Source organism: Sciurus carolinensis, chromosome 9 (genome assembly GCF_902686445.1).
Source record: "Sciurus carolinensis chromosome 9, mSciCar1.2, whole genome shotgun sequence".
Lineage (NCBI taxonomy): Eukaryota > Metazoa > Chordata > Mammalia > Rodentia > Sciuridae > Sciurus > Sciurus carolinensis.
Genome location: NC_062221.1, coordinates 71,859,570 through 71,878,494, shown reverse-complemented (window position 1 = coordinate 71,878,494; position 18,925 = coordinate 71,859,570). Strand labels below are relative to the sequence as shown.

The 18,925-nt window shown below is 37.4% G+C and overlaps 1 protein-coding gene across 1 annotated transcript in view; it reads right to left on the bottom strand.

Annotated features, from left to right (window-relative positions):
* Polq (DNA polymerase theta) overlaps positions 1-18,925 on the bottom strand; it is a 162,029-nt gene continuing 143,104 nt past the window's right edge. The window contains 6 exon segments of the mRNA XM_047563134.1: positions 1-1,183; positions 1,628-1,743; positions 3,453-3,582; positions 10,825-10,949; positions 14,911-15,022; positions 16,523-16,707. Coding sequence (XP_047419090.1) covers positions 1,070-1,183; positions 1,628-1,743; positions 3,453-3,582; positions 10,825-10,949; positions 14,911-15,022; positions 16,523-16,707 — 782 coding nt within the window. The 3' untranslated portion in view covers positions 1-1,069.

Below are 18,925 nucleotides of genomic sequence, written 5' to 3'. Positions count from 1 at the left end.
TTAATAAACATAAAAGAACTCTTCTGACAACTGATTTAGAATATAATAAACACTTCATATATGCTCACTGTTGAACAAGATACAGAAAGAGTAAATAAGGGACATAGGTTTCTGATACTCCTAAACCAAACACCATTTTTAACACACTGAACCACTGAGGTGAATTTTCTCATAAATTCATTTTATGTCAATAGAAAACAAAAAGGATTAGTTCTGTACTTTTGATTGGGATTACAAAGTTCAGTCTTTTCCACAGAAGCATCCTCCTCATGTGACAAACACAGGCAGAGGGACTGGTGAAGGGATGTTTGCCCTACCTGGCCATGTTACATTCAACTGTAATAAATCTAATATTACAGAATAGGACACACCTTTAAAGAGGTATAGCTCATTTTATAATATAGATATAAGCATTCAAAATATTTTCCTTCTATCAACAAGAGAAGAAAAGAGTAAACATTTCATGAAAATTCATTCCTAGACTCCATCTATTCCAAGTCTTACTACTTCATAGAATCCATCATTTATTAGCCAATGCTATTTTAAAATATTATTTCAGAAGTCTTTTAAATTAATATTGGAGGAAAAGCATCACACACAATGCTGAACCCTGGTGGTGTACATGGAACCCAATCCTCATCTGCCTGGTCGTCTGCTGGGTCCATGTCAGGGAGCCTGATTCTAGGACCCATGAAAATGCCTCTAAGGCTGTGGCCCAGTCTTCATATTCAACCAGACAGATAAGGAGCTAAGTGCTAAGTGCATATTTCAAGCTTATGGTCTGAACCTGTTTAAAGCCACAATAAATGAAAGGCTAATTCATAGATATTCTTTCAGGTGAATATAACCATTGAACTTGGTGTTTTACCCCCCTCCCTACCCACAGCATCCTTTTTACTGGTATAGAGAAAAGACCCGGCTATACATTTTGAAACTCTCACTACAGATTATCCTAAATCTATCAAGACCGGAGACTCTGTCTTCATGAAGTAGGTGAAAGGGCACTCTCTGTTCTTTCCAGGTGACAATATCTGCACCAGGCTTCCCTGGGACTCAGTCAACTGCATGATTATATATCAAAGTCCTTCAGCTCTCCCCAGCTGGCACCTATTTTCACTTTCACTTTCAGTTTCACAGAAAGTTTGATGGCACTCTCCATTTCATTCTTGACGATCTGAGCTACCTACAAAAGAAAAGAATTTTATGAGGTTAACAAACTCTGTCCAATCAAAGGCTGTTTCCTAACCCACTGACACGGTGATAAACCAGACTGGAGCTCTTCATCCAGAGGTGCTGAAAACATAATCAGAAAAGGGCCAGAAATTTCAAAAGGCCCTTCACTGATGAGCAGGAGGCCTGACAGCTTTAGCTAGAATAATCAGAGCTTGGAAACACCCAGGGCAAGACTCCAAGTTCTTATCTAGCTTCTCCTAGACAAAATCATCCCAGCATCAGGGATTTCCTTACTTTTAAGATTAAGTATGAAAATGAACACTCTTAGCTCCTTCTCTAGCTGTGAGGACTTACCAAGTACCTAGCCACCCTGCAGCCAGTGAAGGGCTCCCAAAACCTCATGCACAGGAAAAAGCAATTGGCCTGACCCACAGAGGCTTAGCTTCCTAAATACCTGAACGACATCCTCTTCTGCCACTTCATATAAAAGTTCATCGTGGAGTTGAAGGATGAAGAAGGCTCCTCTGTTCGGGCAGAACATCCCTTGCAGTTTTCTCTTTGGTAACAATCCTACCTCATGAAAAAGCCGGAAAAATGAGTAGTGTGTCTGTGCCACTGGAAAATTTTTTTTAGGGATTTTGAGAAACTCCAGGGAGTTTTAATCAAGAGAGACTCACAACTATCAGGAAGAGAACTACTGGTTGGCTGCTACCCCCTCCCTATGGTAAACTCAAACTGGCAATGACTTCCTCTCAGAAAGGGTCTAAAGCAGAAGGCAGCAGTTAAGGTATGAGAGCTCTGCTCCATACCCCACTCCACCTCATTCCTCGTAAACAACCACCATTCTCTTTTCCATGGAGTCTCCTACACTTCGTGAGCAGTAGGCAGCAGGGTGGCATGGGGCCGGGAACGAGAGCTTGTACTGTTGGGCAGTGTTTCAGGAGGGGGCATTCCCTGATGTCTTACTGCTAGAAGTGTCCCAGTGGGTGCTTCCCAAACTTACTGTACACTCCAGACAACTTATTCAAAGCACAGAGTCCACACACAAACCTCAGAGCATTTGCGAATCCTGGAAGCCGTATGTACGGCTCTGTACATTTTTCTGTGGTGATGATCTGTACCTTTCAGTGGATACTGAAAAGAATCTACAGTTCCCAAATGTAAAGAACCACTGTGCTGAACTTATCATCATTTCCTAACTAACTGGGCCTGGCAGTACAGACTATGCCCCTCTGATCACTAAGATGAGGCTCAACATGAGAACTTCAGAGTAACAGCCTCTACTTGGCCCACAGGGTACAGAAGCCCTTGCTTTCTGTCATTCGGATTTCTTACTTAGCCCTCAGGCCCAGCACAAGGATCATCTCCTCCGATGTCTGCTGTTCCCCCTGAGAGACCTTCAACTGTCAGTCTGCAGCCCAAGCTTGCTCAGAGGTGGCTCTCACCACGTCTAAGACAGTGAAGGCATTTGAGGCTGGCAAGTGGCTTCCACAGCAGTACAATAGCTGTGTGTCTTTTTGCCGGTTAGGCTGAGATCTGTTCCTTTGGACCCACTTGTTGCATGCCATTGACTGTCTGGATCCTCTGGCTTTTCTCCTTTCGTAGCGTCATAACTCTGTCCTCTCGATTTCTCCTGACTACTTGACTTCTGACTCAGAATGCTGGGATCCTTTCGTTTGCCCTGCTCTGCTGACTGGGTTAATCTCCTTTTGATGGTCCCAACATGTGGCTACCTTTAACCCAGTATGACACAGTAAGTCATCCTTAATGACACATCCACATTGCCTGCTACTTTAGACCATTATGTTAAGCAAAATAAGCCAAACTCTGAGGAAAAAGGAAGAGAGGCAGGGATGGGGTGGGATCTCATGAAAGGCAAAGGGAGATCCTTGGAGGAAAGGGACCAAGGGGTGGGAGAAGGGGAGGGAGGAGCAAAGAGTTGGGAGTGATGTTGGCTAAATTATACTGTTATATGGTATGCATGTATAAATATGTAATGACAAATCCCATCTTATGTACAGCTATAATGCATCAATAAAAAATGTGGAAAGAGAAAAATAAATTCCCCGCTTTTATTTTTAACACGGTAAACAGTACATATAACCCACATAAACAAAAATTCTTTGGGATCCTTAATAATTTCAAAGAATATAAAGACACTGAGAACTAATGAGAAATAAAATATAAAATACTTCCCTTTTTCTGATACTACTGTTTTCACCATGTTATAGCAGGGCCTTCATCAAGGGACAAACATATTCTACTGATTTGGCACTTACCCTCCCGATGGCCATGGGATTTGAAGGTTGAGTGGAAGGTCTCTAGTTGCTTCTGAATGTTAACTGTGGCTATTTTGACTATATCAGCCGCTGATCCTTGGACTGTAGTGTTGATGGCCTGACGCTCAGCCTATGAAATACAATATCAGAAGCACAAACATGGTTCTCTGCTTGACCTGAATGTCCACAGATCAGTATTCATATTTGCTGCCAGAATGGAAATTAGGACTGAGACATGACCCAGAACATCAACTATTAGGTTGCTTCCTAAGAATAATAACCACAGTGATCCACGACTCTGGATTCTGGACTGTCCACAAAGGAGGTTAGACTAAGTGCAAAAAGTCAGATTGCTTTATTTTAGAAATCTTCAGTACTCAACTAGGACCTCAAATTTGCATAGTATTTAGAATGTATTCAGTAATTCAAAATCATTTCATCTTAGAAAACCACACCATCAGAGTTCTAGCTGTTTTAAGCTCCTCTCTAAAAGATTTATTGCTCAAAATTTATTCCTTTCTTTCTTAAACAGTTCTGAGGATTGAACCGAGTGGCAATCCAGTGAGCTACATTCTAGACCTTTATTTTTTATTTTGGGGTAGGTGTAGCAGGGATTGAACTCAGGGGCACTCGACCACTGAGCCACATCCCCAGCCCTATTTTGTATTTTATTTAGAGACAGGGTCACACCAAGTTGCTTAACACCTTGCTTTTGCTGAGGCCGGCTTTGAACTTGCAATCCTCCTGCCTCAGCCTCTCAAGGTACAGCATTGCACCCAGTTATTCCTCAAAATACTCTTAATCCTAAATAGATGTAAGCAGAACACCATTCTTTGTGCTGCGGGATGGAAGCACAAAGGCCATATCAATGGCCTGTTGGTCCTTAGTTGAGGACTTAGTTAGGCTTAGTTTGGCTCCAGCTTATATGAAATAGAGCTTTTTATGGGCTGGGGCTGCATGGCTACATTAGCTACTAGAGAAAGTGCAGACCTTGGATCCCTGGGTGACACATTAAAACTTTCATAAAATGATTGCTTCCAGGAGCTTCTTGGCTGGCAACTATGGTTACTAAAAATAATTATCCCAGAACAATAGAGGAGGGGACCTGAGTTAATATCCAGGTATAACCTCTCCAAGAATATCACTCCTGGTGCCCCAAAATGTCTCACCAATGGTGTCTACACAATATAACTCAGAGTTCCTCTCAAATTCCCTGCCACCTGGCCTACACCCAACTTCTAGAAGAGTAAATAACTGTTTAGAGGTATACCTTAAAAAAAAAAAAAAGTAACTGTTGCTTGTCAAATGCTAATGAATCCACTGTAAACTCAGTTGTCACTATTTAAAGAATGAAAGAATTTCACTTATACTGACTCCTCCTCCTTGAAACTGGATACTTCCTGTCACTATTCCTTGCTGCCTTTCTATCACATTACAATGCCCCACCCATGCCCATGAAATTTCAGTTGAGAAATTTCAACTATGTCCTATGAAAGGACAGACTATACTAGTTTTGGACAATGAAACATGAGATTGACATACAGCACTACCGCACACAAACAAAGGGGCATATCCCAGGTAGAGACTTCATTCCAGAATGAAGAAAACATGGAGCAAAGCCATGGTCAACATGGAGCCAAACTAACATGAATGCACGATTAACCTTCTTGTTAGAAGCCACTGAAATGTGGGGACTGATTTCACTAAGGAAGCACAAAAAAAACTGATACATACTTTATGACATTGTACTTCTCATTCTCTTCCAAATGAGGGAAACTTGGTAGTTTTGGCTTGTGTCCCACAAAGCTCGGTTCTTTCATTACCAGGATTTTTTAAAAATATTTTTATTTGTAGATGGACACAATACCTTTATTGTGTTTATTTAGTTTTTTTTTAATGTGGTGCTGGGGATCAAACCCAGTGCCTCATGTACGGTAGGCAAGTGCTGTACCACTGAGCCACACCCCCAGCCCCAGGATTTTTTTTATCTATATAAAAAATGTGGTCTTCTGGAAATGAAAGATTTGGCCATTAAGACCAATCCTCTCACTGAAAGTATCTCAACTGAAAAAGGTAGTCAGAAAAAGCCTCTTTGACTGACTCAGGTAAAAAGGAAAAAAAAAAAAAATCTAGAAAATAGAGATTTAAGAGAGAAAGGAAACCAAAGGGAGAGATCCTGGCATTGGAGGCTATCTATCATTTCTCCCAGCAGAACAAAAAGATTGTAGAAACAGCAGCCGAGAAGCAAAAAAGCTGAGCAGATCTGTTACTCTTCAGGGTTTTAGGAAATAAATACTTGAGTTCAGGATCTGACAAGTTTAAAAGGATCTGGTAAATCATCAGGTTGTAACCCAAAACCAAACTTCAAGGAAAAAAGATAAATAGAAATAGTGTGACCCTAAAATTTTGCTTCAAATCATCTCTGTCTCTATGGTAATCCTATATTGTTGCTCTCTCTGGTCCTCCTGCAAGAAGCAAAGGTACATTCTCTCTGAATGAAATAAAAATCATCATACAAGACAAAATTACATCCTCAATCTTCTATATACAATGTTTGACACTCAGTAAAGACTAACCAGGACAAGGAATTAAGACAATTGAACTTTTTATGGAAAACTAAGAAAAACTAAAGGTAAAAGGAACTACATACAGGGATATGAGATTCACCAGATGATCAACTATTATCAAACTTAGCAAACTATAAAATCACATTTAATATATTCAAGGACATAAAAGAAAAAAATGAACTTTTCATCAGAGGGTGTTATACCATAAAATGAACACGAAACAAATTCTAGAACTAAAAAAATTAAAATAACAAACACTCAAGAGGTATTTGAAACAGCACATTGATGGACCAACGAGTAAAGTGAAAAATAAGCTAGAAAGTATTCAGAATAAAGTATGATAAAATGTAAATGTGGAAAATACAGAACAAAGAATATGAAACATAAGGGATTACAAAAATAAGCTTACAATTTATAATAGGAATTCTAGAAAAAAGCGAAAAGATGATGATGAAAAACAATAGTTGAAGTAATATCTAAAAATTTTCCAAAGTCAGCAAAAGATCTCAAGCCACAAATTTAGGAAGTCCTAATACACTCAAGAAGGCTCAATTAACTCACCCCTCAACACACACACACAATTAAAAACCACACACTCTTAGGCACAGGACAGAAAATATGGTAGAAACCAGGCAGAAAGAAAAATATACTGAAAACAACCAGAGGGGAAAAGGCAGATTATAACCTATAACCAGTGAAGCAACAATTTGAAAAATGTCAGCAAACTATTCTGCAGACCAAATCTGGATCACCTCCTATTTCTGCAAGTAAACTTTTCTTGGAACACAGCCTCACTCACTCATTAATGTCTTATCTGTGAACTCTTTTGTGCTACACCAGAGGATTGAAGAGTTGTGACAGATAATCTACAGCTTATTCACATTTCCTTTATCTCATACAGGCACATTAAAAATCTCCATGAAAGTTCTACTTATCAGTAAAACACACTTTTCCCTCTGAGTATGAAAGGAGGCAAAGACGCTTCTTTGTAACACTATCCTACTTCTATTTTACACTGTTCTAGCGAGTAAGTCAAGCAAAGCAATAAAAAGAATAAGGTTTGAAAAGTTCTATAGTTTGGACCTTAATGTCCTTCCAACATCCATATATTGAAAGCATGGTCCCCAGCTTGGCCTTATTGGCAGCTTGCAGAACCTTTAAGAGGTGGGGCCTTGCAGGAGGTCTTAAGGTCACAAGGTATACCTTGGGAGGGACTGTGAGACCCTGGCATCTTCCTCTTCCTACCTTTGACTTCCTCTTCCTCCACCACACACTCCCTGCCATGATATGCTGCCTCTCTACAGGCCCAAAAGCAACAAGGCCAACTGCTCATGGAAGGAAACCTCCAAAACTACGAGAGAAAACAAATCTTATTTATTTATAAGTTGATTATCTCAGATTTGTTAAATAATGCAAAACTGACTATCACAGAAAAGCAATGATAAAACTGTACTTTCTTGCAGATAACTATGTAGATAGAATACGTAAAAGCATCAATAAGTTATTTAATTAGTAAAATAATATTTGCAAGGTTCCTAGACAAACGAACATTAAGGATAAAAACTATATTCCATGGAATAGTAACAAATGATTAGAAAAATATAAAAGAGAAAAAAAAGTGGGGCTGGGGTTGTGGCTCAGTGGTAGAGCACTTGTCTGGCACGTGTGAGGCCCTGGGTTCCATCCTCAGCACCACAAAATAAATAAATAAAATAAAGGTATTAAAAAAAGGTCTTAAAAAAATTAAAAAAGTGGAAGATACCATTTACAATGCTGTTAAAACTTTTCAAATACCTAACTACAAATCTATAAAAGTGATGTATAAGATAGTTTCCCCAAAACCATACAAGGTTATTAAGAAACTTAAGATGACCTACAGACTTAAATAAATGGACAAATACATCATGTTCATGGATTGGAAAACTCACATTTGTAAATATGTCTATTAATCCCATCTTGATTTGTGTATTGAATCCCATCAAGGCAATCTCAACAAAAAGCCCCAAAAGTATTTTGTTTGTGTGGAAACTGATCATGTGATTCTAAAACTGATAAGGAAATGCAAAGAACAAAGCATAGGCAAATGTTTTTGAAAGGAAAAAGCACAAGGTAGAACAGTTCACTCTTCCACGTGCACGGCTTCTTACAATTCTGCCTAACTAAATCAGGGTGGCACCTGCACTGATCTCAACTTGAATGTAAAAAGAGACCCAAGAGTTCTGTGAGGTATGACTGAATATGAATAAAATTCAAGTTCACATAAAAACTAACCTCTAGTTTCATGTGTGTGCAGAGGGACAGAGCTGATTTGGTGGGGGCATAGAGAAACCTAGGAGCTGAAAAAGTTGTACATTATGATCTTGAGGGTATGGTTTAAGCCTCTCTAAAACTTCAAGCTTCCCACTTCAGATCTGTGCCCTTTACAACAGGTATGTTATTTCTTAATAAAAATTTTGAGAATAAACAAAATTAATACTCTCTTCTTATCTAAAATTACTAATAAGAGAAAGAAAAGGCCAAATATAATTTGGGAAAGAATGTTTTCCATACATGCAACCAGTGTCAAGAAAATGGCAGACAACAACAACAACAACAACAACAACAACAACAACGAAGAAAATCTGAGCAGGCATTTTCCCAGGAAAAAAAATGGATGGGTGGTACACAGCCCTACTAGTATTCAAGGAAGTACAAATGAAAAATACAAAATACTACTTTACACCCACCAGAATAGCTAAAATTATATTAGCTTAAAGGCAAGTGTAGACAAGGAAGCAGTGCAAGGAGGAGTCCAGCACCCTCCTGAGAGGAGGACACATCGCTACAACCACCACAGAAACCAACTGTCTCTATCTCTGAAGTTCAAAACATGCATCAGTTTTACAGCTAGGTCTTTACCAAACAGAAATGTAAACACATGTGCACCAAAAACCCTGGACAAGAATGTTCAAAACAGCAAGATCCCAAACAACATCAACCTGGAAACCCAAATGCCCAGTAAGAGAAAAATGAATAAACTGTGGTGTATTCATTTCTAAGAGTATAGCACAGCGGCACTGACATGAAGAAACATGAACAACTTGCCTATTTGAGTCAAAGGAATGAGACACAAAAGAATACACAAACAGGTTGTATAGAAAGCTCAAAAATATGCAAAACAAAACCAGTGTTAGAAGCAGTGAGAGTGGAGGTTCCCGGGAAAGCAGTGGGGAGTGGTGAAGAGACAGGAGGAAGGCTCCTGGGTGCTAAATTTCTTGACCTGGCTGGTAGTCACACAGATGGGACTCTGTGATAATTCAGTGACATTTGTTTTCTGTGCTTTCTCAATGTATGTCTCTCTAGTCCAAAAAAAAAAATAAAAATAAAAAAAGGAAACCAAACCAAAAAATAAATAATCTTATGCTTACTCTATTCTTTATTCAGAGGGCTGGACTATTTTTTTCTCAGAAACAATGTAATGAATGTGTTAGAACTTGGATCCCTAAATAGTTAGCATTCAAACAAACAAAAAACCTTATTCTCATAGCTTTAGGCACAAAAGTGTTAGTTTTCACAAACATATGATTTATTTACAGTAATAACTCCATTTTTCATCATGTAAATCCCAAGAAACAACATTCCTGTTAGATCAAGTCCCAAACTCCTCAACCTGCCATTAAAAGCCTTCTGGCTCTTGAAAAGGGCTTTGGTGCTTTCTAGCTGGCTTCTAACTGGTAGAAAATGACCTACTCCTTACTACAACTCAGATTCTCCATTCTTATCAGCTTGGCTGCTGGTTAGTCCTCACTTAGTCACCCACCTGTCTTTTTCACTCCCAATAATCTAAACTGTAAGGGCCTTCAAGAATCTATTCAAGTCCTACCTCCTCCCTGAAGTCAAATTAAATGAGCACGTAGAATATCGTCATATGTTTTTTGTTTTCTCTCATGGATGATTAAGACTTGTCTCTCCTAGTGCAGTAACTACAGTACCTTGTTTACTTAGAGGCATGTGGTAAAAGTGTGATAGATATCTGAAGTCTGTGTGTGGATACGTGGGAGGCTAGACGGTGAAGAAGGAGAAGCCAACTATTGCTCAGGTGCCTAACAGCATTGGTGCTCTGAAGGCTGAGTGCCATCCAGAAATTCAGCAGTTAGGGGGTGAGGCACTTTCATTATGCACAATGACATTCGAAATTATGAAGGAAGGGCAAAATACAATTGTTTAAAACAGGAAGATGAGAACTAGCAGAGAATTCAATACTAATCCTTACATAAATCCCACTGATTTCAGAAAAAGATTTTAATAATTCAAGCAGATATCATCAATAAATCTTTAAAGTGATGTTTTCAATATTCTTGTTCACTATTTGGGTGTTCTAATAACCTCTAATAAAATAGCACTTTTAAAATAAATAATTAGAATTAGAAAATAACACAATTTAAGGTCTGGCTAATCTCTGAGGAATGTTAGCAATCTCATGATAAGACAAATCAGTATATGGTATCAGAAATGAAGAAAAACCAAAATATCAAAGAAAGTTTACTTAAAGTTAATAAGTTATTAACCAAAGTTAATAAGTAGTTGACTTGCTGAAACAAAATGTCTTTAATTGAAGTATTAAGTGGAACCAAGTTTACATTAGACTCCCAAAGACTTGCCATCACTGCAGAAGTCATTAATAAAATCAGTGATCACCTTTGTTTATACAAAATATTTTAATATGCTAGTATTCCTAAAATGGGACATTAGTAGTGGTTAGCCTTTGCTGAAAAAGCACATGTCATTGAAATATGAAGTTAAAAATCAAAGAAACTTCAACATACATGAGCTTTATGATAAGGGTTGTTGTCTTTGATTCCTGGCAAGTATCTTCGCCTTCCCAAAATGGTCTGAACAAACCCATCTCTTTTACAATTCTTCACTGTCTCTCTCATGAAATGATTAATCCCTACAAAGAAAATATAGAAATAATTAACAACCAAAGTTCATCCTTTATTTAATTCATTGGTTTCAATAGACAGTGAAATATACCAAAATCACACCATGGTTCTTAACACTACTATCACATCATTGAAAGTACACATAAAAACTTTCATTCACTTTTGTAGACTCAGAAAATTAGAAACAAAAGGAAACTTAAAAATGACCTCATCCATCTCTTTGTTTTTCAATCAATAATAACAACAAAAACATGTGAGACTAAATTCTAGAACAGGGCAGGTACCTGGGGTCTTACTCTAGGATGCTGAGACCATTCCACACTACTTTTCAGTACTCTGTTTTATAATCCTGTTGATTTTTCACTCTATAATCTTACCATTTTGAGACTTAAAATATTCTACTAGCTCCTTGTTATTATGGACATTATGATCTCAAGTAGAATCCTGCAGAAATTAATGTATGAGTTGTGCTATTTGTTACTAAGAACATATGACCCTCTTCTTAAAATTTAAAAAGATACTGAAAAACTAAAATAAAATTAAAAAAGACCACATACAGTGTGGTATTCAAATGTATTCACAGTCCAAGACAGCTGTCATCCTTTGCATCCAGGACTGTTATCTTATAAGGATATCAGGGTAAATGCTTTGCTGCAGGTGGGTCAGTTTCATCCCTGCTCATTTCTGTCTCTGAGCTCAAGAGGATCTTCTCTCCTGAAAAACTCTATTTATAATGCCATCAGGTAACAAAAATCAAGCTGCGACCTTGGCTGTCTCCCAGTTCTGCTCATCCTAAGATCATGAGTGTCTCCCAATGGGAAGCCCTCAGTGGAGGCTTTCTGTTGTGTGGCTGGCACAGGAAAGACATTTGGGAAATGAGAAGACGGGTGAGAGGAAGAGGAGAATACCCTGTCAAATGAGGCTGTTGATGAGATCTGACCAATACTAGAGTAATTTCAGAACACAGATCAGGAGCTGTGGCTCATGCCCATCAGCAACTCAAAAGACCAAGGAAAGAGGATCGTGAGTTTGAGGCCAGCCTCGGAAACTTTGCAAGACACTGTCTCAATATAAAAAATGAAAAAGACCGAGAATATAACTAAGTGGTGAAGCACCCCACAGTTCAAACTCCAGAACCAAACAAAAAAAAAACAAACAAACAAACAAAAAATTGATTTTAGAAAGCAATCAGGGTCTCACCTATTTTTTTCTTTTTTTCTTCTTCTTTCCCTGCTAAGGTTGGAACCCAGGGCCTCATGTATGCTGGGCAAGCCCTCTACCACAGAGCTACATCCCCAACCCATCATCCTTTTCCCTTTAAGAATTATTTTGATATTATTGTTTGTTGAAGAACAATGAAAAGGATGAGATTTAAGAGGCTGCACCTCTAAAATTTATATCACCTCATTCCTATAGGAGGACTTCAAAATTCAAATGGTCAGAACTATTTAAAAAAAATTGTGAGGTATAATTTATGTAATATAAAAGGCACTTCAAGTGTAAATTTCACACACTTTTTAAAAAGAAGCATAGGTAGTGGTTTATTTAGGAAAGCAGAGGCACATTCAAGGTAAATGTGGGCTATGGGTAATGAGAAGTAGCCCAGTTTAACACATTTTAATAAATGCATCTACCCTGTAGCTACCACTATGAGACACAAAGCATTTTCATCTCCCTCTGTAGTCAGCCCCCATTATCAGCTTCAGACACTCACTGATCTGCTTAACACTATATCATAGTTTTTCATGTTCTTGAATTTCACTTATTGGATTATACTGTATGTTCTCATTTATGTCTGTCTTTTTTTGCTAAGAGAAACATTTTCAGGAATCATCAGTATTGAAGTGAGGATCAATATTTAATTCCTTTTCCTTGACTGGAAGTATTCTATTGTAGAGACATACTGAAATGTGTTTATCCATTCAGTTGTTAATATACATCTAACCAGTCCTCAATATTTGGCTGTTATGAATAAAATTCTATAACATTCATGTAGAAGTCTTTTCGTGAACATATTTTCATTTTTACTGATAGTAGAATTTCAGTTTCAAATGGTTAAGCATATGTTGAACTTTATATGAAAGCGTCATACTTGATTTTACAATCCTACCAGAAAAGTAAAAGACATACTGTTTTTAATTTTAGACATTCTAGTCTTTTTATGTAATGTTATCTCTTTGCAGTTTTAATGTGCTTCTCCCTGACGACTAATGATGACAACATTTAATGTGGCTATTCATATAATCATATATTTGATAAACTGTTCAATCTTTTTGACCTTAATATTTTGGACTATTTGCCACCTGAACCTAAATAGTAAGAGTTCTTAATGTATTCTGGATATAAGTCCTGTGTTGGACGATAAGTACTGCAAATATTTTTCTCCCAGGGTATAGCTTACTTTTACATTTTCTTAATGGTGACTTTCATCAGTGTTTTTCTAATACAGTTAATAGGACAAAAGATATCTGCTTATCTCAACATCGCAAAGATGATTTTATTATTTTCTTCTAGAATATTTATAACTTAGTTATTAAGTTTCATTCCAAACCAAATTCATTTTTTATACAGTGTGAAAAGTTGAGGTTCATTCTCCCCATACCAGTGTCTGCTATTCCAGCACCAATTGCTGAAAAGTCTATCCTCCACCCATTAAACTGCCATGGGCAACTTTGTTGAACAATCAATTAACTACACAGGTATAAGGCCCATGTCTGGGCTCTCTATTGTGTCTAACTGTTGTGTCTAATTGTTCTCCGTCTACCTTAGGCCTTTCTTGATTATTATGGTTTTATAATAAGTTTTGAAATCAGGGAGTACAAATCCTCAGCATTGTACTTTTCTTCTAAACATAACTGTGGTAATCCTAGGCCCTTTGGCTATTCATATAAATTTACAATTTAGCTCATCAAATTCTACACAAAAGTCTAATGGAATTTTTATTGGAATTGCAAAGAATCTATAACTACTCAGAGAAAACTGTCATCATAACAATATTGTGCCTTCCAACAAATTAACATGGTACTCCCCACATTTATTTAACTACTTTTACTTTTTCTCCAGACTACTTTGGAGTTCTCAATATACAAGTCCTGCATGTGCTCTGTGAAATTCATGCCAAGTATTTCATGATTTTTTTATGGTAACATAAACTATGTGCACGTATTAGACTCCATTCACTAATTGTTCCTTGCTAGTATATGGAAATACAACTGATTTCATAGATTGAACTTACATGGTAGGTCCTTGCAAAATTTAGTTATGTTCTAATAGTAATTTTTATAAAATCCATGCCCATGATTCTAAGTACAAGATCATATCACATATGAATAAAAACAGTTTTCTTTTTCCCTTCAAATCTTTATACTTGTTTCTTGTAGTATCAGCTACTTCAGTACCAATGAGAGTAAGGTCAGAGCTGACTTGAAAAGAGGATCGAAGAAACTTCTTGGGTAAGAGTGATGGTTCGATATCTCGGTTATGAGGTACTTTATATGGCCACAAACATTTTTCAAATTCATAGAACTATACACCAGGAAAGGGTGACTTTTATTGTCTATAAATTATATTTCAATAAACTGTCAAAAGAAGAGATAATTTAAGATAATGATACTCAAACTGCTCTATAACAGTACTTTTCTCTCAGAGTTCCTAGTACATTTAATCCATAGCTTATTGTTTCAAACTAATGTTATCTAAGCCCCCCGTTCAAGTCCCAGAACAATGACACAGTAGCATATACAACAACTGTATTTTGCTATTCTGTATCTGTCCCTTTTATGAAAAAAAAAGCATATCTTAGTAAAAAACCATAAGGTTAATGTTATTTGTCCCTAACAATGTCTGATGAAGATTTCTGATTAAGAAGAGATTTTAATAGAAAAGTCTGCAACTTGAGTCTCTCTTTTTAAGCTAATCTAACAGGCAAGCTGGGTAGCAGAGAATGGCATCAGCATTCAAGCTTCTCACCTGTGTATCTGGACTTGAAGGAGTCTATATAGCAAGCCGCATCTTCTTCTTTAATGCCCATCTGCTCTCCTAAAGATTTCGCTCCCATCCCATAAATAATTCCATAGCAAATCTGAAAGGAAGTCATCACACTTAGAAAGTAAATTTCAGGTCCTAACTACATAAGTGCAAATACAGAGTTCATTAGGATTGAAATTTTGGTAAATTTTTTATTTCATGGTGTATCAAAGTAACGATTAGATCTGTTTCTATGGTTTAAATTAACAGAGGCTAATATTCAATGAATATCTGCGCTGCCTTTTGGCATCACTTTTTGAAGGACTCTGGGGGGTAAAGGAAGAAAGTAAGTGAATTCGAATGTGTGTGTATGTCAACAAAAAAGGAAAGATTTATTTCCATTTGTCATTTATCTGTCAATCTTACAGCAGCTTTTCACTCCTCAGAGTACCTCTAACTTCTGCTCAAAGAATTGCCTAGAAGTCTGGAAAGAAAGTACTACAAACATTCCTCTCTTTAGCTATGGATAAGACTAAAAGAGCAAATGGTTGGACAAAAGAGGAAGAATTCCCTGGAAATAAATACCTACTTCAACTCACAGCCTCCTGAAATCCCACATGCAGAATTCATCTGGGTTAAACACAAACAAAAACTCCTGAGGAAATTTTGGGAGCAGTACAGGAAAATGGTCCAGCTGAGGCCACTTAAAGAAACTGATTGAATAATAACTACTGCCTGGGTTCACACCTACTTCCACCATTCACAAGACATAAATCTTACACTAGCCACCTAACCTCTTCGTATCTTATTTCTTCATCCACAAAATGAAGATAGTGATGTCAGGGGTGTTTTAAGCATTTTGGCAGCAAGTAACTGGAGGTGCAAATGTAAAAAGAACGTAGCAGGCCTTAGAGTTGGGTGGTGGGCCTCTTCTCACCCAGTGAGCCTGCTCTCTGGAGAATGGGTTAAATTCCCCACAGGGCACTTGGTAAGAACCATCAATGTTAATACCGGCTGGGAACGTGTAAATGTGAATAGAAATTCACATGGATCCACTTCAAAGGTATAAGACAGCATGAAGGTTCACAGGCCTCAAAAAGCTAAAAAGTAATCAGTTTTAATTGTAATTCACAGCTCAGCAATATTTTTCTCAACAAATATTTGAGAGCACCTTCTGTACAATATATTTTAGCTCCTTGCCTTGGGAAAGTAAAAACAAAATATGGAACTTTATGTCAGGACATTTACTGACTAGAAAGAGATTTAAAATACATATACAACCATAAACAGCAACCAACACCAACACAATGAAATACATCACTTTTAAATAAGCTTGTACTAAGTCTGAGGTGCTGACTAGCCAGCCATAATATGGTCTTAAATACACATGCCATTCCTAACACTAAGTGGTCTCAGACCCTAGACCATCCAGTTCTTTCTATTGCTTCTACAAAGGAAAGTGTAATGAATACCATGAGATTGGGTCTAATGAATAAGGTTTGAAAGATGAAAAAACAGAAGAATGGTTCTTAAACTGAAAATAATTCAAATAATTTAAAACCTTTCCAACCATTAAATCCTTCTCATTTATATTAAACATGTCCACTAAGATCACCTGCTTTGCTTGCTGCCTCAGATCATCCCCAACAGACTGTAGTTCAATCATCTTCCACTCTGCTGCGATGCTCCTGAAAACATCAGCTCCAGTGTTTAACACTTGAATGAGACGATGATCTTGAGATAAATGAGCCAAGATCCTCAGTTCAAGCTGAGAATAATCAGCAGCCAATATTAAACCACCTGAAATAGAAATGTTCTCAGAAAAACTAGTACAATGTTCTACATGATAAAATCCGACTTCTATATAATTGAGTAGAAAAGATAGAAATTTAGTTCTCATTTAGAACTTTGAGTTCATGTATTCAAAAGTTAAAACTGTTTTCAATATAATGCAGTTCAGTCCTGTATATAAATTAGATCATTTTCTCTGTTTAGTTTTCATATGTGTAATATGTGTGAAGCTCCCCTGACGTCTGTCCCCTCGCCACCAAGCAATGCTTTCCTCAATGCTCCCTCAGCACCTGATATGCACAATGTCTAATATAAAAATGTTTGTGAAAAAAAAAAAAAGACACACAACAGTGTGAATGGAATGCTAATTTTTGCAACAGGGGGAAGAAAGATTACATATTCGTATTTGTTTATATTTACCTAAATAAATATTGGCAAGGTACACAGGGTTCTCTTAGGTGTAGTTATTTACATGAAATAATTGTTCTGAGAGGTTAAACAACAGGCAATGCAAAAGTATTAGCATACAAAGCTCTCAGGTTTCTGAATGGAGACGTTTCCCTAAGGTACTGCAGGGCGTGGGAGCTGAAACAAAGCACAGTTCCTCACTGCTCACGAGGCAGCTATAATTGATGAGAATTTGTAGAGAAAGGAGCTATGCATAAAAAGACCACCAAACCTGCGCATAAGAACTCCTTTGTATATTTTTGGCCAAATATTAAACTGTGCTGGGAACCACGCAAGAAGAAATAATTACTCCTGAAGAATAAGCCATAGCATCACTGCTGGCAAGACTTGCTTGAATAATACACACATTCTGGAATGCTAAGAAATCCAAGCTCTGACCACACTAGATGGAGAGATTTTTTGAACAATTTGAACACCAAGAAGAGGTCCCAGAAAGGTCCTGTCTCATGAACAAGGCTAACGTAAACCTGGAGTCTTTGAAAGACCTTTGAGACTTTGAAAGTCTCAAAATGTTCAAGATTGAAAGTAAATTGCTTGCCAGAACAAAACTTCCTATCCTACTAGTGAAGATACAAAATCCAAAGAGTCAACAAAGTAGAAATTGTAATGCCCAGACACAACTTGAAAAAAAAAATCAGTAGACATACAGAGAACCAGGAAAAAGTAACTGATAAGCAGGGAAGTCAATCAATAGAAAAATGATTCAGAATTTAGAGATGATGGAATTTTTAAGAGCTATTAGGGATTTATTCAGGAATTTAAAGAGCATAATGATGAAATAGTGACTTGCAATAAAGCAATGAAACCTACAAAAGGAATGAAATAAAAATTCTAAAGGTGAAGATACAATATCTGAAATGTAAAATTGACCAGAAAGCAGTGAAAGTGATTAGATACTGTAGAAGAGAAGATCAGAGAACATCATAAAAGTCCAAAGAAGTTATCCCACTGAATCACAGAGAAAAAAATATGGTGGATGGATCAAAATGAAAAGAAAAAAGGCTCATTTCAAATGCTGGAATTAGGGAAATCTTTACAAAGTGGTTACTAAACTTCAAATTCTGAATATGCCTCACGCTGTATTCCTATCATGTAACGACACTTTGAAATCCAGCCACATTTCTTTCCTTGTACTAAAAGACAACAGTCAGGGCTGCATATCTCTATAAAAATTACCAGTCAGCTCAAAGAAAGAGCTCCAAAGACTCCATTGGATAGGTCTGAACTTTGTATGCTGATAGTTCATACTTGAAAAGTAAAACTGAAATTTGTCAAGCAGGTTATGTTATCATAGACCTTGGGTTCACCTTTGGAACATAAGTTTCTAACAGAATTTAAGATAAATTCAGATGGTTCATCACGCTCACGTGGACTTGCCACCTTGCAAAATATCAGGAGTAAACATGCATACTAAGAGCAGGGAGGACTCAGGGGTTCAATCATGACTTCCAAGTGTTTTGATGACAAATAGGTCGGTAGCTAGAGACTGAGGAGAGATCAGGCAGAATAAAGATAGCCTGGGGGGGTCACCCCATGCAACAGGAAGCAGCAGTGGGCAGAAAGGGAGAAGAAACACAGGAGCAATCGAGTGAGAGAAAGAGACCAAAACAATAAAATCTGCGCTCTTAGAAGTCAAAGGAGGACAGAAAGTAAGGAAGGAGAGAGTTGAGGAACAGGGACAAATGCTGTAGGGAAGTGTGAGAGGATGAGGATTGACAAAACCCACTGGATTGTGCAAAGAGTTTTCAGTGGCCTTAGA